Here is a 25,229-nt window from a genome sequence, read left to right as displayed (position 1 = left end):
TTTTCTATTTTGAAATTACTAGCGATATCATAAAAAATACAAAACATATGCTTAAAAAAAACTATGCCACCAAATATTGGGGGGGAATATAAGATACTATATCCCCCACCTAAAATATTGGGGGGACATGTCCCCCCCGTCCCCCCCCCCATGATCGCCACCCATGAATACCTGATACCTCGGCTCAGAACAAACGGAGCCAATCTTTTGATAGATTGTTGCGCTAGGTGGAAGCACTGAACATATTTTCAGCAGATATCGCTATCACGCAGCACAACAAGGTTCGTGGTGTATGGTCGCAATCGTCGCATCGACCATTGCAATGCCATGCTGTGTGACCATTCTCATGATCACTACAGATATTGTATTATTCTTATTCTGCCAGATGCAGACGAGAAAATTGTGTAACTCTATTTCCCAAATTATTGAACAAAAAATATTAGCGAATCGCACTGATGAGTGTTTTTTTTTTACCCCATTCCCAGTGGGGGGGGGGCCAGTGGGGGGGCCAGCCGATTTCATGGGGGGGCTCGGCCCCCCCCCCCCAGGCCCCCCCGTAGCTACGCCACTGCTCGAAGCTGTTAATATTAATGTCCTTGAATTGCGACTTTATTTTTCCAAGCAAGGTAGTCACGGGCCTTCCAACTGGTTTAGCAGTATGTCTCAGTGCTTCTCTTAGAGCAGCCTTTGCTGGAGCGTCCTCTTGGAGTCTTGCTACATGACCGAAAAATCTCAATCTTCTATGTGCGACTATCGATGACCAAGGTGTTTGGTTGGTTTCGTTAAGCCAACATAATACTTTAGAGCACCGAGCTAGTTGTACAGACTTAAACTTCTCTCATAGCGCCGATATCTGCATGCGGTAACCATATGCACAAGTATTGTGTGCAGTATATAACAGTGAAAGGGACGTATACGCGTAAAGAGTTGCCGGTGCGCAGGTCATTGCTATATAATGCACGCGCTCGACATATAATGTAACGCCTTGTATATTACTAGGGAAGACGAAATAAATTCTGGTTAATGCTAGTTCGTATAACACGTGAGCTTTTTGCGTCATATGTCCTGGTAACTTAGCGACTTACACAAAACATTTAACGCGCATATCACGCAAGTTTGTTTAATATGCAATTTGATTGGTCAACTGGGCTGTGTGACGAAATATGTTGTACCTGGATACATTATTCCTCGATAACACAGCAACCGCTATATCATTAGTTGACTAGTTCAGCATTAATACGCATCGCATTGCAATCTACGCTACTAAAGCTTACTTCTATTGGATCAATTCCTTGAATGATTCGCTTCACTTCAATCCTTGGAGCGATCTTCCTCCTGTTATTGGCGGTGGGACCGCGAGGTTCTGCTGCCATAACTGTCCCTGACGTGTGTTTACGTGTCACTCCGGATGGGATTAGGATTCGTCTCGAGTTGAAACCATCGTTGAACGCAACCAGTAACCTCCACAAGGTGAGAGTAATTCAACTTCCGGTCAATGTTTGCATGCACAGAAGGTTAGCTCCTGTTGGGAGGGGACGGGAGGCGCCTGCTCTGCAAGATAAATTTACAATTGTTTTCAGCTTACACATGTTGAAGTGCATGTTATTCATGTTGTTTGTATAAGTTAAGGTCCTTTTCACCCGTATTTTAGCCTAAGTAGGTAACATAAGGTAAGTCAGGCAGTGCCCTGAATATTGATACATTTGATGTTGTTCATTTGCATAATCTCTTTATTTACTGTTCGCAATAAACATTATCATATAAGTATCATGTATACTGTTATGTTATCGTTGTATTTGTATATACTATAATCCTGGATTTATAAATATCATAATCATGATTGCCTTTTTTTATTCTTTTGGCGTTCCAAACATGAGTGACTCCTCCTGTGCCTTACTAAAGATAGAGCCTTAGAGATATATAGTTAGATATACACAACTTATTTCGAACTCATTATGTTATCAGTATTTCCCCCAAATATGCTAGATGGTCAAGATATAGTCAATAAGGTACAAACTTTAACTGTTCAAGAAAGCATTTTGCATTTACTATTATAACATGTCCCGTCAACTTAATGAAACAATTAAGTCTGAAATGCTATTTTGATTTCTGGGAGTAATTTTGAAGGTCAGAACCCTACCCCCGGCCCCACCCCACCCCACCCCCACTCCCTTCCAAAAAAAGTATCTTTTGAAAGCTTTAGAAGACTTTTAACACGATATCATTTTGAGGCCATACTTTTATATATTACGTTCTACGCTTATACATTTAGTTCAAGAATATGCAAACAATTTAAGGAAAGTTGATGAACTATCGATTGATAATGTTACACAAACAAGCATGGAAGTAATTGTATACAATGAGTAAGTCATCCATAATTATTTTCTTAAATTTTATCAACATTTTTGAATACGTTTGCAACAGTTGTTTGTATATTGCATGAAGATGAGCGTGTGTTGGTTTGGGGAGGGGAGAGGTAATGTGGGTTGGGGTTCTTTAAGAGTATAGATGGGAACGAATGATAAGGCCATCTATGAGTGCAAATGGTACCACGTGTTTGTATTATGGCTATCAACTTAAATATGTTTCTCTTGAATATCGTATCTTGAATCAGTGGGTAACCGTGCAAAACGCCTATATGCCATTTTAAGTAAAAAGTCCAACTTGGTTCATTGGCGCCATCCGTTGTGACTGTGTGGTGAAAGGGGAGGGGAAGGGGGGCGGGCGGGCGGGCGTAGAAGGAGGATGAGGAGGGGATATAGCTTGATTTTATTCTTGTGTATATACTCACTTTAAGGTTAATAACGTTCGTTCGTTCGTTTGTCTGTTCATTTATTCATCCATCCTTCTTCTCTTCATCCATATATCTTTATTCATTCTTTCTTTCATTCATTCATTCATTCATTCACTCCCTCACTTCTTTACTCACTGACTTACAGACTCATTCATTCATTCATTCACTTACTCACTCATTCATTCATTTTCTGACACCACTGAGGCCATTACTTTATATTTTTCATTGCTTACCTCGTTGATTCATCGGTTTGTGCGTTCATTTATAGATACATACATCCATCCTTCCTTCGATTCATCCATATATACATCCATTGTTTTATTCACTTAATTCTTTCACTCATTCCCTCACTCATTCATTCATTTTCTGATACCAGGCCATTACTTTATTGCATTACTTCCTTCGTTCATTCATCGGTTTGTGTGTTCATTTCCCGTTCATTGATAGGTACATCCATCCTTCCTTCCTTCGATTCATCCATATATACATCCATTGTTTTATTCACTTCATTCTTTCACTCATTCCCTCGCTCATTCATTCATTTTCTGATACCAGGCCATTATACTTTATTGCATTACTTCCTTCGTTCATTCATCGGTTTGTGTGTTCATTTCCCGTTCATTGATAGGTACATCCATCCTTCCTTCCTTCCTTCGATTCATCCATATATACATCCATTGTTTTATTCACTTAATTCTTTCACTCATTCCCTCACTCATTTATTCATTTTCTGATTCCAGGCCATTACTTCATTGCATTACTTCCTTCGTCCATTCATCGGTTTTTGTGTTCATTTCCCGTTCATTGATAGGTACATCCATCCTTCCTTCCTTCCTTTGATTCATCCATATATGCATCCATTGTTCTATTCACTTCATTCTTTTACTCACTTACTAAGTCATTAATTTTCTGACATCAGGCCTTGGACCTTACGAATGTGAGATGTTGCAACGATCCTCGTAAGACATGTTCCCCTCCTCGACCTCTGGCTCTCTCCTTTGACAATGTTCTATCTCTTGTTGAGTATCCCACCAGACCAACATCGGTAGGTCTTTATCTGATACTCTTTCAATCGTCTCTATGAAGCCAAACTGTTATACATCTATATAACTTTACAAAAGTCTATCTCCCTTGTAATATATATAATCTCTATGCTTTTCATATGTATTATATTTTAGCAGCACTGCGCTATTTTAGGATTTATATATAAATGCAAAAAATTATAGTTCCTTAAGAAATTTCTGGATGGAGGGTGAGCTAGCGCGCTCTGGTAGAGCGCGGGTGTGAAGGGGCGGGGGGTGTTGCTTAATGGACTTTATGTTATGTTCAATCACTCAATTTCTTGGTCATTATTAGCACTGTGACTTTTTTGTTGTTGCTCGTATTACATTGTTGGTCCCTTCATCTTTCTTTCCCCCTTATTCAACTTCCCTCGAGAGGTCGACCTCTCGCCAGTCCACTTCACCAAATCCTAAGATTGTAACCAACAGTTCGTATATTTCTTAACATTTCGGTAAGGGGATGGGGCTGGGACTTAGTAAATGTGGTTATCATCCTTGATATTCGTGACAAATAGCGTATATGATTCATTGTATTTTGGTAGATGGCGGTCAACAACAGAATAAATTCGGATTTTGATTTCCGGCATGATCTGTGGTACGTATAAAGTTAAGAGTATGAGTATGTGCTTATAGTGCAATAGTTGCAGTACACCTGAGACATTACTGTGGTTTGCTTTGCCCATCCCACCCCCCCCACCCACCCCGCCTCTTCATACCCCTTCAATCACGAACACTATAAGAGCCGTTTAAGATTGATATCGAATTTGGGCTAACATTTTTAAAATTATCTACAATAACAAATGAACTGCTCTTGCACTTAAAATAGATTTTATACAAATTTTATTATTTAAATGTAGTCTTGGCAATGTTCTTACCTGTCGATTACGATTCTATCCAAGAAACTCTCCTTCATTCCTCAACACTGACCCGGAACCCTTACTGTATTTACTGGCATGAATTCGCAATGGATAGGCCATCATTTCAAGAAAAGACATATCGCTATGTTCGATACATCATATGCCGGCCCTTACCAAAAAAATATCAATTTATCAGCTTATATTTTTATTTTAGAAAAATAGAAATTTTTGCCAGTCTGTCATATTCTTCATTTTCGTTTCTGTTATTCAATTTCTTGCTTTAATTCTTTCTCTTTGTTTTCCATCAGGTATTCTCTTTATGAGTTTGAACAGCCATTCCTGAATCAATCCTTTGACCTCCGCTTGACCATTGACCTACCCGACGCTGGTGCTCTGGACGTTTTTGCTCAACTAGATTTGAAACACAAATTTAGGACTGTAAAACAAGCTGAGGTAGGTTTGGGTTGTGCGACCCGATACAAATTGAAGGTAATATCCCATAACAACGAATGGTGAGGTCAGTCAAAATAGTTTCATATACCAGTAAAAAGAACTGTTATTTGTTATTTGATGAAATTCTTAATTTTCTTTTGTTCTAATTCTGTTTTATTTTATTCATAAACTCCTAAAATTTCCACAGAAATGATTCTAAATATCGATCAAATTGAAGTATAATACACTTTATGTATTTACTGCTAATATGTTATATCCCTTTTATTTGTAAATATCTGTACAGTTCCTATACATACATACCTACTAAAAAAAAGAAGATGTACTGCACTATGGCCATTACACACGTGATAGTCACATGACCAAATTCATGATTTAGGATGGTCAGGCTTGATATGGCTCAATAGTGCTTTTCTCGTGACATTTCTTCTATAACAATATCCATTTTTAGATACTTACTTCGGTGCGAATGCGTCCACGGCCACCACTTGGTGAAGACTTCTTCAGGACCAATCAGTTTCTCCTAATTCCAGAGATGGCTGTTGATGACAACGAATATAGACAAATAACAGTGAGAGTGGAAATATGTTATAATATTTAATACTCAGACCTGCAAATTGTACTACATGTTCTTTTCTTTTCCTTTTCTTTACATTTCATTTTAATAGACTACTGACAAAAGAGGTAAGAATATCTGGTACGAGGGGATGATGGGGAGGGGAGGGGGGCGGGGGACAGCAGGTGATATGTTGAAACAGCTCAATCGGAACCGGAGAGTTAAGTTGAAGCGAAGACCTGTGGACTTCAAATTATTAAGTGAAAACAGTGAACCGGTTAACTTCTTACTGGTAACATGGCGCTGATATCTTCCCTGTATCTATTGGATTAAGATACCGTACAATGGTACAATTAGTTGTTTTGAAATAACTCTTTCACTCCCTTATGACTATAGTCTACAATACGGACATGGGACATGTCGGGAATAGGGGCGGGGTGGGTTTGGGAGGGTAGGATTGCCGAAGTTCGCAAGATCTTTCTGAAAGAAGAGACAATATGAGTACATTTGTCAGTATAGGCCTAACATATCTTGGAATTGATTAATGGGAGGGTTCTCTACGCTAGATTTTTAGTAATCGCTATTCAGGCTGACTCAAAGGAGTACTTGGTTCTCACCCAGTCACCGACCAACGATATCCCTGACGACCCGAATTACTTTGACGAGAAATCTCAGTGCTATATTGATGTCGGCCAGCTCCCGTATCCGAAACAACCATGCATGTCGTTGCTTTGTATAGCCTAATAAGCTCACCATATTACTTGACATACATATTCAGATAAAGCAAGTTTAATAAGCACTATATATAATAATATTATGCTTTATAATCAACAGCTTCTCAAAAAAACATTTTAAAACCTCTCTCTACTTAACAGTTTGCACAATCACGGAATCAGTCGACGCAGTGCACTCTAAGCTCTTCTCAAGGAACACTGAACGACCCAGAGTCCATCCCACGTGACCGAAAAGCTGTTGCATTCAACTCCCAAGAGTCGATCTTCCTTTCAATATCCATCGAATTTGGAAGTGGAAACAAGATCCCGCTAGCTGAGTTACCAAATGAGATTCGGGAACAGACCAAGATTCTGGCTGTGTTGATTCGCAATACGATGGGGGCATCTGTCAACTACATGTTAGACAATCTCATGCACGTCATAGGCGGCTGCATCGCTACAATCAGTCGAGAAGTTGATCTCCAAGTCCAACGTTTACTGGCGAATCTCGAGTTACACAAAACGAAGTGGTCAGCTATCGTCGATGGTTATTACACCTTGAAGGATCGTCTCTGTTACGTCATTTATGCCTTTGACCTATATGTATCTACCATCAAATACATCGCTCACATATTGGCACCATGGGTAGACTTGTGGTTATCCTTTGTTGATATGATTACCATTCATGTCGATGAGTTGTCGGCTTTCGTTCATAGCTTCTGTTATTTCGACCGGATTCCAATCGAGAAATCAATTTATCATCGATGGAATACGACTTTGTCAACAGTTACTAGTATTGAACCTGACATGGAGACTTATCAACTGAAGGACGCCCTCTATAACATCAACAGAACCATCCTACTGTCTGCTCTCGCCAACACTGTCATTGGTAGGTTTATTTCTTACATTCAGATACAAAGAGGTTTCTTTTTATTGAAGGAGAGGTCGGGGAGGGGGTGGGGGCATCCTGTTATTGGTGAAAGAAGGAAGACACTTTATATGACGTGAGTACATGGTTTGGTATTATTCCATCTCGGTTTAGAGATGGAGTGAAATTAACCTAATGATACGTGGAGAAGGAGCTGGTCATCGTTCATTCATAGGAAATTGGCCAAGTCTCCATCGTCACGTGTTTATAGCCTCTAAGGAAGATGGCCATGCTGACATTGAAATACTTCTTTCGTCTTTCTTCAGGTTTAATGCCCATCATAAGCCTGCTACTCTGCTTCAAACTAATTGCAACCAGGGACTGCTCTCAACCATCTGGACGAGTTTCTTGCAATGATGTGGTCGTTTCTGCAACTAACAACACTGCCTCCGTTGACTTTGGTAAGATTATTAACAACATTAAACTAACAGGAATAATTCAGGCGCGGATCCATGGACCCATCGACCCACACAAATAATTTAGAGTAGTTATTAGAACCCTAGGTAGGCATGTTGACCTAATTTATAGTACATTTATATTTCTCGTCTTCAACGATATTTTATCTTGGGAAGGCCACACACCACCCCATGCATGGCAGTCGGCTTCAACGACCTCAGTGCCACAACCACTCCATTTCAAAATATTGGATCCACCCCTGGAATTATGGTGAGCCTACTAAATAAAGTGGTTACGACCTTCCACATAGGTCAACCTAACTGCGAGAATTTGCTTGTTGATTTTATGTAAATGAGCTCATTCATGAAGTTAAATAATGAGATGGCGTGATATAATGTCAAAAGTTAATAAATAAGGCTGATAGTACTGATACCGCGATAGAACTTTTGATAGTTTCTGAATTACTTTTACTACTTATAGTCCATCCTAGTTTCCACATGCCGTTTTGCAGTTATAAAATGGAAACAATTTTTATTTTAAATTTGGTAGACACCGACATAACCGGCGACACCGACACCGAAGAAACCGAGATATTTGTCACTCCCCTGCTTACACTGCGAAATTCATCTTCGTCAACTGGTGTAGACTTTACATGCAGGATGAAGGTCTTTCTCAAAAAGTCTGCTTCTGAGGGTTGGCTCAGTCACCTGATGAAATCGAAAGACAGTGATGATATGTTGGTCAGATGTCTGTCGGAACGTGACGTCACTCTCAGCGAGTATGGCAAGAAGACACCGAGGTAATATAGAAATGTGACGGCACGATGAAGGGATGCAAACAGGGTGGGGAGGGTTAAACCCAAAGGTTCCTAAATAGGTATAGAGTCACATCAAATCATTGGCTCACTAAATTAATATATTATATATTCAAGATACCAACCACACTAAAGCCGACGACACACTGCTCGTATAAAGAAGTCTCATAAAAACCCCTATAAATCGACAGTCGGGACCAAGCTGTCGATATTCGTCAAGACCCATTATAGTTTTAACTTGGGAAGCCTGAAGTTTGCTCTTGTGTGGGTTGGGGTTGGGGGGGGGGTAAGGAAGGGGTTGTTTGTCACCTAATTTCTGTAATTGTGCATGTTGCAGTAGTTAGTGAGCAGGAAAAGTGTTGAAATAAAAGCATTTCGTGTTGGAAATAATCCCTCATTCCTCGTTTTTCCTCCTTCTGTGTATCAGATGCCACTGAACGTGTTTTCTTAATTGATTCTGCGCCTAACAAAATATACTTTTTTTTTTTACAAATGTTTGTACTTTTCCTTGTATACAGATCCACCATAAGTGCGAGCTACATAACATCTCTACTCCATGACGGTGACGTCAGCAGTGCCTCTGGATCGGAGATGAGCAGCAATGAGACACTATTGACTTACCTATCAGACGATTATGACAGTTCTCTTACATCAGCCGACTTCTCATCTCACAGTCTCTCGTCCTCTTCAGCCTCCTCCGTCAGCCTTACATCCTCATCCACTGCTTCCTCCATCAGCTTGCCTCAGTCTGCCGTCGCCATCACTGAGGCAACACTGGCCAATGGTGACGCCGCTAACATCCAACTGGACGAGCCCACTCCTGCCGTCTCTGAATGTTTCGCTGAAATTGGCGACGACATCGCCGAAACCGTCAACATCAACATGCCATTGAATCATTGCGATCTTCACATCGAGATAACCGAACAACTAACTGGTACCGGAAATCTTCCAAACGGTCTCTTCTACCCGAACCTCGAAGAAACATTGCTTTTCCTTTCTCTTACATTGTTTAAAAATAATTTTTTTAATTGAGTGTCATGTTACATTTTTTATTTTTTTCCAAAACCTAAAACTTATTAATTAATTTTTTTCTGTAAAATTTATTTACCAAAAATTTATTTACCAAAAATTTATTTACCAAAAATTTATTTACCAAAACTTTATTTACCAAAAATTTATTTACCAAAAATTTATGAACCAAAAATTTATGAACCAACATTTTTTGGTATCAGTCTGCTATAAATAAATGAATAAAAATTATGTCGTTTCTTGATTTTTGTTTTTTCTTGTATTTGTTCTCTCACGAATTAGTGCGGCTTCATCCCCTTCTATTACTACCAATGCGCTCTTGACCTAACTTTATAATAATTAAAGGAAAAGTAAATCTACAATGCACGTAGAGGCGCACACCACTTGCAGACAAAATAGCGGCACGCCTATATTTATTTCAGAGGACAATGTAGTAGGCCCAATTCAGTAGTTACTAAGGTATGGTCGAATTAATTATCTTTGGATGTATCGAATTGATAAAACGAGGACATTGACCCTATGATGAGTCAAGGTACATTCATCCATTCATCTGTTAGACATTTAGAGGACCCTTCTTCCATATGAAAACAGGTTTTAAACTGAGGCGTTTATTAAGACGAATCCATGAGCATATGCACACAATTGTTTTCAGGGCAGAGAGAGAGGGGGTGAGAGAGGGGGGAGACCACCGTTGCCAAATTTTCTCTTCATATTGAACACCTCTAAAACTGGCCTTATAGCCTATATGTCATCAGTATTGTCATCTAATATGCTACAAAGTCAGCTATTTGTCACTATGAACTACAACCACTCTCAAGTTCATTTCCCCAAATTGAGACATCTGTTTCCTAATTCAACAATTCTCAATGACATGGAATCACTTGAACCATTTTAGCAAGTTACCACCCTGAAATTGGTAAAGCTATAATGTTGCAATATATCTAACTGGTATATATAATAGTTTAAATTTCGGCTACTGTCAAGATGGTTTCTATAGGGAGTTTGCTTTAAGTTAAACTTAAGGGACTGCATGAAATATGAGGGAAAATGTTACTTTGATGAACCAAAGTTCCGTGAGTACTTCCTTATCATGCTGTCACTATGCAAACCTATGAATTTGAAACATTATCACAATCATATGCTGATACCTTGCAAATAATTACTGATTCTAAAACTCTCACAAGGTGCTGAAAAGAGTGTCCTTAAGTTAAGTTTTGAAACCTTCTGGTCATGTGTAGTATATGTTGGTAAGCTATTATATTGGCCAAATGCAACAAAACAACAAAACGAGATTGTGACTGTGTGATCATCGCCATGTGTGTATCGCGATACTCTTTAAAAAAAGTCACCCAGATAAGCACCTGGCCACGAAAAACCAAAGAGCGAACGATTCCCCCAGAAATAGAAAATAATGCTATACTGTACTCATGATATTCAAAGTCTCCCAGTACTTTCACAAAAAAATAGCTTAATATAAGTAAACCTTCATCCAGATAGTCAATTCGACTATTTGGGAAGGTTTTTAACTACATTCACAATAAGTGTTCGAATTCTAAAATAACATACACTCCGTAATTTCCATTATTTTTCTTTTATATGATTTATTACTTATTATTTTCTTTGCATGGTATTGTCTTCACCGTCTTTTTATTATATAAACATTGTGAGGAAATGGAAAAAATAAATGAAATGAAAATACCATCACAAATCACAAATTATCCGGCATAACTTATGTTTAACTCATTAAAAAACGATTGCTTTTTCGTGATTGGTTCTTTTCTATAACTTTACGTCATATCACGTTCGCCGCATTCCTGAAGCGGGGTATACGCAGCATTTATTGTCACGTGATATCATGAAGTACAAAACAGAGGCGAGGGTATACGTTATACGTTTTATGCAAATTGGGCAGATTCCCGTAGACACAGATTCTACACATGCATGATGTTAGGCAAAAGGCCGAGAGCGATTTAGTCACCCAGGAAAGAACCTGGGCACCAAACAACGAAATAACATACATTCACAAATAACATATTATCCGGTATAAGATATGATTTGCCTATTAAAAAACAATATACTGTTCATGATTGGTTCTTTTCAGTTTATAGTATACTGCTTATAGTACATGTTCAAACAGTCGCTGCTCAAAGAACAATGTTGACTATGGAACGCCGAAAGGGCCATGTATTATGTTGTTTACTTTTATGTTGTTTGCCGTTTTATGCTGTTGTCTCCTTTCAGGGGCGTTTCCAGGATTTTCTAACCCGGGGGGCGCGAATGGCTATCTAAGCGGACCGCCACCATCGGTTGGCGCGCAGCGTACAAGAAAAGTTCTGGTTTTGACACCCCCCAGATCACTGGAAATGGCAAATCTCGGGCTTGAAAATGACCAACTAGATGTTAACTATTGCCTGAGTTAATCAAGTATTTTCCCAATATTTTTATTTCCATCCATAACCTTTATGAAGATTGTCACCAGTCACACATCATGTTCGACCTCGTCGCATCTCCTGTGGATCATTGCTTTTGTAGGTGATTCTACCTCACGGCCCACAATACCCGTCAGCCCCACTTTTCAAGGTTTTAAGCCCATTATTCGTTCAGAATTTGAGAAGTCACACTTCTCGTGAAATGAATTCACTTCAGAACGTACCCATAATGTTGCACAAAATTTTATCCATGGACAGCCAATACAGAAAAACCTCCTTCAACCCCTAACAGACCGGTCAAAATTGCACGAGAAGATGGAAGATTGTTTAGGAATGTTGGTCAGGGAAATTTCGAAAATTCAGTCACAGTTAATTTATCGGTGCATGGGCGCAGATCAGTCGTGGATAATGTTGGGGACGCGTGACTGTTCTCTGATACTATCTAAGCGGAGCGCGACCATGGGTTCGCGCGTAGCGTACAAGAAATTTTTGGCAAATACACCTCCTAGATCACCGGAAATAACACTTCCCAGACCCAATGATGCTCCCAAACATCCTTAAGTTTTAGATCTCATGGCTTAGAACTTTAGTTTGGGGAAATGCATGGGCATCTGCAGAATAAAATCAGGGGACAAATAATCCAAGTAGACTTTTGTATACGATGGGTCTGGTTTCGTAACTCATCGGGAAGAGGGGTGGGCGAAGGGTTGAGGGGCGCGCGTTTTCATGCAGGTGGGAACAATCTCAAGAAGTGATGTGTGCGTCTGCCCCCCCCCACACCCCCCCCCCCCACACCCCCCCCCCCCCCCCGCCGGCAATGATACACCTTTGGATCCACTACATGATATTAGCAGGAAATGTGCTCAATTCTCAAATCGCATGCGGAATTTTTAGTTTTTATTTTTAGATTCATTGTATGAGTTACGGTACTAGGGGTGGGGTTACAATTAGCATTCGGTTTCCGTTGTATAACATTTTATCATTTGGATGACAGTGTTGCATCGAAGGACATGTCTAGTGCAGTTCAAATATAGATCCTGGGCTAATACCGAAATGCGTCATGTTCCCAGACGACTAGGCCGAGTTCAAGACCAGCCACAATTGGTTTCATAGCACAATTTTACAATTGTTTAAGGCGTCCATGCACAAACACGCGCCATGATATACTATATAAAGTATATGTAAATATTAGTGAGAGAGGAAAATGGAAACGTCAAAAATGGAGTTGTCGGTGTAAAGGGTGGGCTGAGGCGGACGCCCCTTCTCGATCCGTCACTGGCTACCCTGTGTATATAATAGGGATCAGTGCACTGTTCCTCTTTCTCTTCCCGGTGTCTTGGCGATTTCTTCTGTTCCCTCCTTTTTCTCCTTTTTCTTTTTCCATCCTTTCTCTCCTTCCTCCTACTTTTCCCCCTCCTTTTCCCTTTCTTCTTCTCTCTTTTTTTCTCTCTTCTTCTTCTTCTTACCCGGGGGGGCGCGCGCCCTCAACGCCCCCCCTGGATACGCGCCTGATTGTAATGTACTCAGAAGAAACTTTGTGTGTCTTTTTAAAAAACATGGTTGAAGCTGCTAACTTCTAATAAGACAAGACTACTGAATATGCAAACAACATTCTTACCTAAACAATTTATATTTATGATTAGTCAGACACACTACAGCCTTTTCTCTTTTTGAACGGTTAAGCGGTTACCGGTATAGCCGAATAATATTTATTATTAGTAAGACACGTATAGCCATTTCTTTCTTTGAGCGGTTAAGCGGTTACCGCGGTATAGCCAAATAATTCCAAACTAGTTTATGAAATCATATAAAGTCAAAAGCAAACTACAACAACGTAGCGAAAAAAATCATCTTAACTTTGAAATAAGCTTGTAAATGAATATACACAGTGAATGAACTCTGGTTTAAGGGATCACGTGTTATAGGCGTGGTATGTAATACCTGTTAAAATTTTAAGACGTTTCAACTGAAGAAGTAAGAAATGAAATCCCGGCAAGGGCGAAGAAAAACACGCAATAAAATATCCATTATTTCCCTTGGAGTTGGTTTGAAATCTTGGTTAAAGCAATAGGCCTATATTACATCAAAGCAAATTATGCAAATTAGTTCCAAGATCACCGGCAATGCCTTCAAATTCAAATAGCCCATGATACTGTTAAACTGACTTCATCAAGCAAGATATTTACCTGACTACTTATTTACTCCTCCAACGTTTTTTGAATAATTTGGATGATAGAAGGCTCCGTGGAAAATACGTTTGAATAGTTAAAATTTTGAGAAATACCGATGACTTATCAAATGGGGAGCCGATATTTTTCAACTTGAAAACTTGCAATATAATTTAATAGGCTAATATTACTTAAAATATACTGAAGATTTCCAAGACAAATTAATTAAACGTATTCACTGTGTGGTATCCGTGCACACCATTTTTTGCTTCATTTTCCCATATGGTACATATACTATATTTCAATATTTGGAAAACATTTTAAATGTACGAATTGAATGCAAACCTTAGAATCTAGTTCTCCATCATCTGTTAAAAATAAGTAAACCCTGGACTATAAACGTCTTTAAACTCAGACCATAATATCAATCTTTAGTTTCAGGAAATGATTAAAGCCTCTGGTAACCCTATATATACATCTTTATAGATGTAACCTAAAGGTATAGTAAAATACAAGAAAATGATTTCATTCAAGGAACTCCAAAGTTTTCCACATATAGTAGGCAACGCTCAATCTATATATATACGGTAGTAGCCTCCTGGTAGCGAACTACCAGCATAACGGAAGAAAAATGCCTTTCTGCGCATGTATATGATCTGTTCAAAATGATAAATTTTCACTGTAATTTAACCTTTTTTTGATGTCGACAAATGGTATAAAAAAAACCTGAATAGAATGATATCGAAGTAGAGTTGTTTGCGTCGAAAAGAAGAGGGATTGTGGATAGTTCTTAGTTCTTGCTCCTTTTCTGGTTTCCATCGAATTATACAGTAAGTAAAGCAACACCAGTTCAGTTTTAATTCTGTTATTTTAGCTTTGAAAATATAAAAATGCCTATAAGCGATTTTCATCTGAAATATATAAATTCACACCACTGCAGGTAATCATATGAACATGCTGCAGCGAAATTCACTTTAAAGCCATGGATACACTATTATACACCCCGCCGCCATAAAAAAGAACGGTTGAGTGAAGATTAAAAAAAACAAGCCATAGTCAAATGTTGGCAGTTTGCTTAAAGAGCACACCTTTATAATTATGTTCAGGGCTCGTTCTTGTAATTTCAGTAAAGCTAATTTTGTTCTATCAACATAGGAAATACCAGAAAAATGTTTGCCAGTATTTAATTTTTTTTAGGCAAAATTATTGGAACCAATTGGTTTTAAAAGGGACGTAATACGTAAAGTTACTATACAATATAGTTGTTATTTTATGATTCATTTGTGTAGTTAAGTCTTTTATAATATAGTCATAACCATATATATGTACCAACTACAGCAAGGGGGTGGGGGGGGGGTGACTTCTAACCAGTACGAGGATGATCGAATGAAAGTAACGAAAACAGACATCCATGAAGGGATGTTTGATACTGATTTATAATTTGATGTGTAATATTGTAATAGTTTGATTTTCATTTTATATTGATGGTATTATTATGCAAATTAAAAGATAAGAAACAATAGATTACGAAAGAGGGTTCATGGCGCCGTGTTTAAGGGACAAGTTGAGAATACCCATTGAGAATCGTCCGAGATGATATTTGTTCATTTCAGTTCCTTTAGTTTATACCTTCAACATCATTTCGTTACTTTCATTGTATCTTATTTCATCTCATTTCGTTTCATCTCGCGATCGTTCATTTCATTTCTTAGCAATACATATCAGTGTAATATATACATAAAATAGCATAAAATATATTATATACGAAACAGAATCTTGGTCCTCATTTCAATTATAATTATAATCATGGTGACGTTGGTGGAACTAACCTCAAAATCATCATCATTTTGCATGTCAAGAAAATGTCATTGCGCTAATTACATCGCAATAACGCATTTTGGATTGAAATATTAATGTCATTTATAAAGAAATATGAACATAATATATGAATTCATAAAGGTAGTCAGTATTTGCCCCACATTTTAGCATGCTAGAAATTGCTAGAAGTTTTTCAAAAGTAATTGCTCAGAGGTTCTGATCCACCAAATTATTCCTATAGCAATTGAGGATTATTGAAATATATAATGAAAAAACATCTCTACTTTTACAGTGGAAGTAAAAATCTTGTTAATGTTTTAGCATTAATTACTGACCATAATTTGACTTCTAGCATAGTTGGGAATAATACTGATAACGTTAAATCATGATGAAGGCTAATGACGCTGTGTAACCCTATATATAATTGAGTTACCAAGTTTTATTTTTATTTTTTAAACATTTATCTAGTTATTATTAGATGCTTTGATGCTTTAATGTAATTCGACCAATTTGTCATGTTTTATTTAAATCACATATATGTATTGGTGATTGATTTCAGATTTCGATAATTTCAACAATGGTAATAAAAAGAAAACAATAAGTGAATATTCTAAGAACAAGTATAAGGTTTCATGAATTTGTCAACAATTGTTTGAATCCATATTATCTAACTAAAACAGAATTAATCAAAGAAACTATAATTGTCACACATTAACATTTGACTTGTATAACCGTAGTTGATCGGGTAAATAATCGGATGTTTTAGTAATGTAAGAACGATGTGAATATTGTAGCACATAATCGTTTAAACTATGAACATGTAAAATTTGATGCCCATATGATGATATTATTAAAATAATGACCACATAAAGAATGTTTTTATTTATATTCATTATTATTTTTTGTTTTACATCAGTTCTACTCGCAAAGTACTACTTTCGATCATGAATTCACCGGGCATCCTAATCTATGGACGCATCGTTCTTATGACATGCGCACTAACACTCCAAGTGACGTCAGACTGCAGTTTGTGTGATCGGGATGTCACATCCATACAGAGAGCGTACTGCTCGAGTTCTTTCTGTAAGTGTATATATGCCTACTTTTATCGAATTTTATAGTGTTTTTTTTCACAAGTGTATATTCACTGTGATACCAATGACTATTGGATAATTAAATGTTGAATGGAAAGAAGAATAGTAGCATTGTCCTTGAAAACGTATAATTTCACTTCAGTTGGCTTTATTGCTCTGATATGTATTATTAGCTAGGCCTATATCAGTATACGAACATAAGTATATTAATATTCATATTGTGGGTATATAGCTCAATCATAAACCTTCCTATGAGCGTGGGCTCGAAACAGCAGAGTTAATCAAAATTTGATGGCAAGCCCGTTTACCATGTTTCCTATATAGGGTTTAACCGTTTTCCTTCAACGTGATAAATTTAGAGTTGCACAACCTGGTATACAGAATAATTACAATACTGCTTTTATACACATAAATATAAATAGTGAGCCGATCCCTAAATTATCTTATGGATCCTCACTCAACCATCTAGCCCATCTCGCACCCTTGTATATATGTTACACTGTCCTGATGGGTCCTCCCGACCCCCTTCACTTCCTCCAAAACACGGCAAACATGCAGTACATAACTATAGCACTAACACTTAATTGTTTTTTCGACCAACTACAAGTACATCTCTAGTGTATTGTTCTTGGTGGCATATATCACAATTAATTTATTCCACCGACTTACAAGCTGAAAGACTTACTTGTCGTGGCCTCCAGAGCTTAGATATAGAATTAATAACATGACCCCTATATTCAGCTAGGTTATGAGAAGGTTAATATAGTACTTTGCACCCTTCATTGACGACACTCGTTGATACATCTCCCCAAATTCTACCAACGAATTTGTAAAATATCATAAATCACATTGAATCCAACTGGTTTTAAACCAGCATTAGTTGATTTATACTGTTTAACATGCAAGCACAAAATATGATGGCACGCCAACAAACATGCACATCTGTAAGCCTTCATAATATGCCTTTTTTCGTTAAATTTATCCTTTTTCTGTTATGCCCCTTTGAGTGGAAGTTCATGACCGTGATAAAGTGTAATAGTACCATTATATAATCAAATGCTGTAGCACTGTACTTGACAACAGGATCTCTGGTAAATGTCTGACAGTATTATATCTGCAGCCTTAGCACTTTCATGAACGACGTAGAAGTGACGTAATTACATGATGGCTGGTTAGTTTCTATGGTTTCTATATCTTTAGCATTTCAAGGAACGATAGTCGACGCAGCGCAACACGGCTTACGTTCCAGATCATATCCACAATACCAGAGGGAGGAAACCAGAAGACATGCAAGTGGGATAGTTGAATATCAGGTCTATATTGACGAAATCTTCAAAGGTTTGGATTCGGAATACTTGAATACAGTAGTAACTATCTATGCAGACGACACATCACGTGGGTTGTCTCAACTAAAGCGCGGGAACGCTTACTTATTTCACGGTAAGCGAATAAAGAAAGCTTTTCCTCACTGAATGATTTTAAAGGCAGAAGTTTAAGTTGTGATGTCATAGGGCAAAGAAGAGAGGAAACGGGTGATAAAGTGATGTTTATGTGACTTTATTTTCGGTTTTCAAGATAATCACACTTAAGTAAGATAACTGTCTTCGATGTTTCTTTAAAGCAACGGCAATGATAACGCCCTCACTATTAATTAAATGTTTTATCAATTCTAATTACGAATTCAAAGAATGGCCTCTAATCTTCAATTAAACAATGACCGTGAAATTCATACGAATGGCATCCAACACTAAATGTCTTCGACAATGTTGTATGATACACTTCAGGCCTTAACATGTTATTTGAAGTCATAAAATATATCATATTTTTCTATTGATTTGTGTTGCTATTGATAAGCTGATTCAACTATACTGTGTGCATGATAGACTAAGTATAGTCCATTCAATTTAATCGAGAAGCCGCTGGTGTTTACAGGATCGTTCCTCTCAACTTAATTGTGTTACATGATATACAAACTGAACTCATAGCAGTGGGATAAACGGTCAGTATAGCAATAAAATTAATGTTTTGCGTATATTTAATAATACAACGACTCTCTGGGTAGGTTTATAGCCTATGTACCATAAACTTCATCGTCAAAGTTCCTTCAGATAAGGCCGTCTCGCGTAAGAGACAGGAAACTTCAGACTAGATCATTTTGACATGAGTGCAAGTATGAAGTGCCTTGTTCTTAATATGGAAAAATAGAATGAGGTATCAGTTTTTGTTTGAGAGGAGGAGGATGGATGGGGGAGGGGAAGGGGAAAGCAGGGGGTGCAGCCCCGGGCCCCGACGAGCCCTATGGGCACCCGAGATTAAATATAAAACGTTGCAGAAATCACATTGTTGGGTTTTAATTTTTATCGTCAAGAAATGTTAATCGAATCTCATATCTCAAGAAAAAACATATACTGTAGTCCATCAAATATGCAAGTAAGATTAATAAAACCCAATTCGACTTGTTTCCGTCTTGTAGGGATTTATTTTCTTTCTAAATTTTTGCCATTCTTCTTGTATGATTGATTATATTAGATTTCAACATATCAAACGGATTATGCCTCAATGAATCCTTGCATATCAAGAATTGGTTTTGATTGTTTAAGAAATACTATTACATCAAATATTGTGATGTTGTAGTTTGTGTATCAAATTAACTATCTTGAGAGCTCCGTAGTTATTGAGTCACTATTGTTTTAAAGTTTTGTTCTTCATAAAGAAAAAGAAATCACTTCTCTTATTAGGTTATACTTTTTTTCTTTATTAATTTCTATGTCATTAGTGAACATCATTCAACACCTCAACGTGTGTGACCGTGTAGATCAGATCAGCGATATTTCGAATGACGTAATAATCGAGTTACGCCTGCCGGATTACGTGCTCTCTTGTCCCTCGTTATTGCATCGAAATGACGAGCCCGGGCTACCTGAACAAACTGACGACACGGGCGACGAAACAGAAGAGAGAATGAAAAAACCACGGGTGAGGGGAAATTTCCCGGCACGCACACCCAATGTTTCGCCGTCATGTCCAAGGTACTGTAGAAACAGAAAGCCTAAAAGCCTAAAACCAAAGACATGGAAAGACAAAAAAGTTACCAAGAAACCTTGATTTTGTTTTTCTTTTTCATTTACAGGAGGTTTGACTTAGGGTACTTTCCAATCAACTTTATTCCGAAAAATAACATCCTATTAATGTTTATGTTTTATTCAATGGTGGAAAGTTTTCCGTCAAATTGCTAGACGGTGCCAGTCAGCGATTTCTTTTCAAGCATGACAAGTAGATATTTTTGTCTCTCTAGTCTACTTTCTAAGAAAAAGTCGCCCAGGAAAGAACCTGGGCACGAAAACCAAACTACCAAACGACTGATCCGCTCTCAACCCCAGTCCCCTTGCATCGGGACTGTGACTGTGTGATCATCGTCGGGAACAGATACTACACATGGAATTCCTTGGAAGTGTAAGCGCATGCGCTCTAGTCGTATGTAAAATAATGAATATTCAAACCGGCGTATAGACCTATATCTATTTTGCAGTGTATTATCATGTCATAATCAGCGATAGCAGTGTATACCTGTATGAATGGGTCTACTTTGGCGGGCAGGGGGGGGGGGGCTATTTTTGTATTATATTCGAGACATTTAATTTACACATTGTCTTCCAAAATGATATCTTCAATTTAGATAATGCTCAATCGAACTTCTCAACACAGCGTTACATTTTGGTTGTCCGATTTGCATCAGCCTTTTGCTAATGATAGTATCATGTCACTGGTCGTATGACGTCATAAGCAAAAAGTCATTTCTTCTACTGTGTGTGTGTACTGCTTATGTTAATCCATATACATGCTTTATACACGTACAGCATCACACAATGTGGCATGAATGGTGTCGCATATCCGCAGCAGTCAGTTTTATATGGGAGAGTTTAGCTTTCTAATTTGTCAGTTCAACAAAACTGGAAATCTCATAGTGCAGGTCGTATTCGTCTCTATAGCAACCCCGTCTCTGATTTACATAATGTTAACTTTCCGGAATGATCCTTTAAAAATACAAAATTTGATGATAAAGTCACCTTCTCGTCTCAGGCCTCATTGTTAATTATTATCCAATATAAACCATACTTATATTTATAATTGTAAACTTTCACTTGATCATGTTTCAGTATATCCCTTTCCTTAAAGGCATTGAAGACTAGCCCAAAACAGCGTGCCGCTATCTTTAAAAAGTTAACTTTCCGTTGAGTGCAAGTGAAGTTTTGCTCTTGTCGCTACAAAATGCAGACAGTAATGAAACGCGATACCTTGTTATCTTGAGCTGGACCTGAGATGTCCATCGCTGTATCGTTTGTACACTTTGCTGTGGGTATTGACCGCAGCTGTATGTATTAACTGTACACCAGTGTCTAATTACCGACGGTAGCACGCTGTGTATTTTCTGGGATCGATGGTGGTGTCTAACACTTCATTCGAAACTAGGTCAGATTACCGGCATTATCCGTTTCTTTTTGCGCGAGTCTTCACACCCTTTAAGTTATACTCACTTGATCAGGGGTATAACATCGTCATGACCACACAGCTAAAGTCTCGATGTAAGGGAAGGGGGGGGGGGGGCTAGGAGGGGTGTTGAGAGTGGATCAACTTATTTCCTTTCCCTCCCAAATCTCTGTCTTGGGTATAACTTTTAATTTCTTTAAAAAAGTATCCCTATTCTTTGATAAACCTGATTAAGTATTACGCTTGTTAGGTCGACAATACAGGGCACCCGTACAGTGGTGATGAATTCCAGCATATGTTGCTATGAAGCGTCAGTAAAAGATGTTTTAATTATCTCTTTACCTCTGTATTCCTCTCATCATCCCGGATTGTTTTCTCTGAATAATTAAGAGATGTTTTGTACTGATCAGAAAAGGGAACATTTTTGTAATGAAAGTAATGAAACGTTTTGTATGAAATAATTGTCAAAAGAAGTTAACAAAAAATTAAAACGCAGCTTTTACAACAAACTCATTCTGCAACTGTCACTTCAAAAAAATAATCCAGAAAGTTTTGAATTCGCATTACTCTTTGTTTCCTTTCTTCTTTTCTTTGTTCCTTGCAATAATTCTGCATAAATTGTGAACTTTTGTAACCTTATAATAAAATTATGTCCTATCGGGATTGGAGTTTAATATTCTCAGTGTCGTTATTAATTTTTGTTATGTTTTTATATCTCAAATTTATAGTAGCCATGGATTGGAACATAATAAGATATAATCTGAGACTAGACCAAAATTTAGCACTCTTCAGAAAACTCCCTCCCATTCAAGTCTACCAAGCAAGCGCGCAGCCAATGGGGGGGGGCGAAGGGGGCGACCGCCCCCCCCCCCCTTGAGCATATCTTTTTATGATATCGCGAGTAATTTCAAACTAAAAAATGCTTAGATGCAACTTACTGGGAAGTGCCATTTCCAGCGATCTGGGAGGCATTTTCGGCCAAAATTTTCTTGCACGCATCGCGCCAACATATGGTGGCACTACGCTTAGATAGTTTGCATAGACTCCGCCCCTTCCTTGGCAAATTCTTCGCTACGCCTCTGCTACCAAGTTTGCTATTGGGACAAGTGTGGATTGAGTGGCGACGCTATGGACAATATTATCATTGTTTTGTTGTTGCCGATGACACCGCTCTACGTCAGTCTTGAAAACAGCAGGTAAAGAAAAGATTTCACCTCTTAATGGCTGCACAATGGCCCCACATGTAAATTGACAAAATCTCTGAGCCCCGACAGAACTTTTAAATCATGACGTATATAAATGGAACATCATTTTCCTTAGCTATTGAGTTGCTCGTCGCAAGCATCTCTTCCAAGATAAAGAAAACGATTTGATTTGCTTCCATTATAACCGTTAACTTCTGGAACAACATACTGCCAATGACACTAGTTTTATGTCGCGGTCACTTCTTGGGCGGAGTTCCAAAAGCTTTAAAATGGATGGTAATGAAAAAAAGCATTAAGGGAGTGAAATTGAGCACAAAATATTATTCTTGTCCTTCAATAACAATTTATATGATTGGAATTCGTCGACATATATACCAATATTAAAATATATTAAACATACAGAAGAAAGAACAAACTTTTACTTGGTATTAAATATAAAGTGCATGGCGACGAAAGGACGGTTTCCGTGTAATGAAATACTTGCCCTCATATAATCTTATCAGTTTTTATTTGATTTATGTTTTTGTCTTTTCTGATGCAAAAGAGCTTATTGCAACCAAACCTACATAAACACTAGGAGAACTTGATCGATTTAACTTTCTTGGAGGTACTATTGATTTCAAAGTATGATATGGAGTAAACAATGGAATTATAAAGTGCTGCATCAATTGAATGGCCTATACTGTGACACAAACATAGCTAGGTATGCGGAGACTTTTAAAAAACATGTCATAGTTTCCTGTATGCTAACATTGTGTTTGCACTGTTATCACACACACACACTCACATATATATATTGATATATATATGTATATATATATATATATATATATATATATATATATATATATATATATATATATATATATATATATATATATATATATATATATATATATATATATATATATATATATATATATATATATATATATATATATATATATATATATATATATATATATATATATATATATATATATTTGTCCATTTAAACGTTTTATAACTGGTCCTGAAGGGAATATACGAAATTTAACATTACAATCATGACTGTGTAAAGTAGGCCTATAACTCGATAAGACACACAAAATGTCAAGATTTCAACGGACTGTTTCCTTTGGTTCATATACTACACCAGCAACGAGTCAAGTTGACCAAGTGGATCCACTGGTGTCCTGCATGTTACTGAATGAAACTTTACACAATTATCATGCATTGGACGTGTTGTCAACATACTAAGGGACAAGTATATGAGACATATTGAGTTGTTTGTAAAGATGCATAAATTGATGAAAGTTGAAGTCTTTTGTCTTTGTGATGACGCTTCATTCTAACATGGTAACTCTACTATCCCTTAGGGAACACTGTACGGTACGTTTCTCGATTTTGGAGACTATTTTGCTTTCTTTCATTTCCTATATTTAATATCGTAACAAAAAAGGGTGCGAGACGACCATTTTATTGTAGCGTGGGGACGGGGTGGGGATGTTTTGTCGTCCGGGGAGGGGTATATGGGGGGAGTTGGTTCCTACCATTTGAGAAATTTTGGTAAAATATAGTTGTATAGTTTCAAGTTGATGCTATATTTTGAAATTCTTCTGAAACAATGTTGAAGAATATTGACCGTATATGGTTGTACCGCACATAAATATAAATTTATGTACTTTACGCTAGACTTTTTGCAATCTTCTGACTGCTAGTGTGTGGGGTGTTGGGGTGGGGTGGGGTGATGAGGCTTATCCCCGGATTGTAATCGGTGGAGGGAGGAGACTGATAACGATGATTTTACTCGGGGGTAGGGGGTTCACCCTCAGTTATAATATTGGATTAGAAGAAATTTGGTAGAACAGGTAATGGTTTTGTTTCATGGATGTGACATTAGTGGTCAGCGTTTTAGAGATCTATATAGCGGGCGGCAGTTACCCTAGTGAAAACAACTGCAGAGCTTTAAGACTATACAGTATAGTTGGAGGAATCATATATAGGTGTGTGAGTCTAAGTGGCTATATTTTACCTTATCAGTTAACAACCTACAGAGATGAAGGTCAATCGATCAAATAATTCAAAGTTATTAAGTTTTTTACAAGACCACGTGGGAATTTGTCCATCTTATTGGTTAAATTAGACTGAATTGAAAGATAAGACAACAGGGATACGTTTAAAGACCACGGGGTGGGTGGGGGGGGGGGGGAGGTTGGGTATGATCCGTTACGTAGGTCACGAAACCATGCATCAATGTTTCAAGGGTATTGCTCTACAAATACCAAAGCAAACTTAAAAAGCTAACATAAGACCACTACATCATGCATTTCACCTATTGGAAACGTTTCACAAACCATCTCCCTTCGCCAGTGACATGCGCAAAGTAGGTGTGGTGGGCAAGTCCGTCGTCAGTAGGGGATTTATGACAGTCCGTTATTTCAGGTTCA

The 25,229-nt window shown here is 37.8% G+C and overlaps 1 protein-coding gene and 1 long non-coding RNA gene across 2 annotated transcripts; both read left to right on the top strand.

The window, feature by feature from the left end:
• The first annotated feature begins 578 nt into the window (after positions 1–578).
• Positions 579–9,777, top strand: LOC139961744 (uncharacterized). Its single transcript, XM_071961184.1, has 9 exons — positions 579–1,470; positions 3,714–3,839; positions 4,398–4,450; positions 5,021–5,165; positions 5,614–5,733; positions 6,594–7,320; positions 7,626–7,760; positions 8,305–8,554; positions 9,088–9,777. The coding sequence occupies exons 1-9, from the start codon at positions 1,297–1,299 to the stop codon at positions 9,599–9,601; spliced, it is 2,244 nt and encodes a 747-aa protein (XP_071817285.1). The 5' UTR covers positions 579–1,296; the 3' UTR covers positions 9,602–9,777.
• A 5,107-nt stretch (positions 9,778–14,884) lies between these two features.
• LOC139961287 (uncharacterized) lies at positions 14,885–22,263 on the top strand. Its single transcript, XR_011790802.1, has 4 exons — positions 14,885–15,025; positions 16,930–17,096; positions 18,308–18,547; positions 19,884–22,263. It is a non-coding gene; the product is annotated as an uncharacterized lncRNA (long non-coding RNA).
• The last annotated feature ends 2,966 nt before the right edge of the window (positions 22,264–25,229 follow it).

The sequence above is a fragment of the Apostichopus japonicus genome, chromosome 20, assembly GCF_037975245.1.
Source record: "Apostichopus japonicus isolate 1M-3 chromosome 20, ASM3797524v1, whole genome shotgun sequence".
Classification (NCBI taxonomy): Eukaryota; Metazoa; Echinodermata; class Holothuroidea; order Aspidochirotida; family Stichopodidae; genus Apostichopus; species Apostichopus japonicus.
Note: the sequence above shows the minus strand (reverse complement) of the source record. Positions and strands in the feature narration are given on the sequence as shown.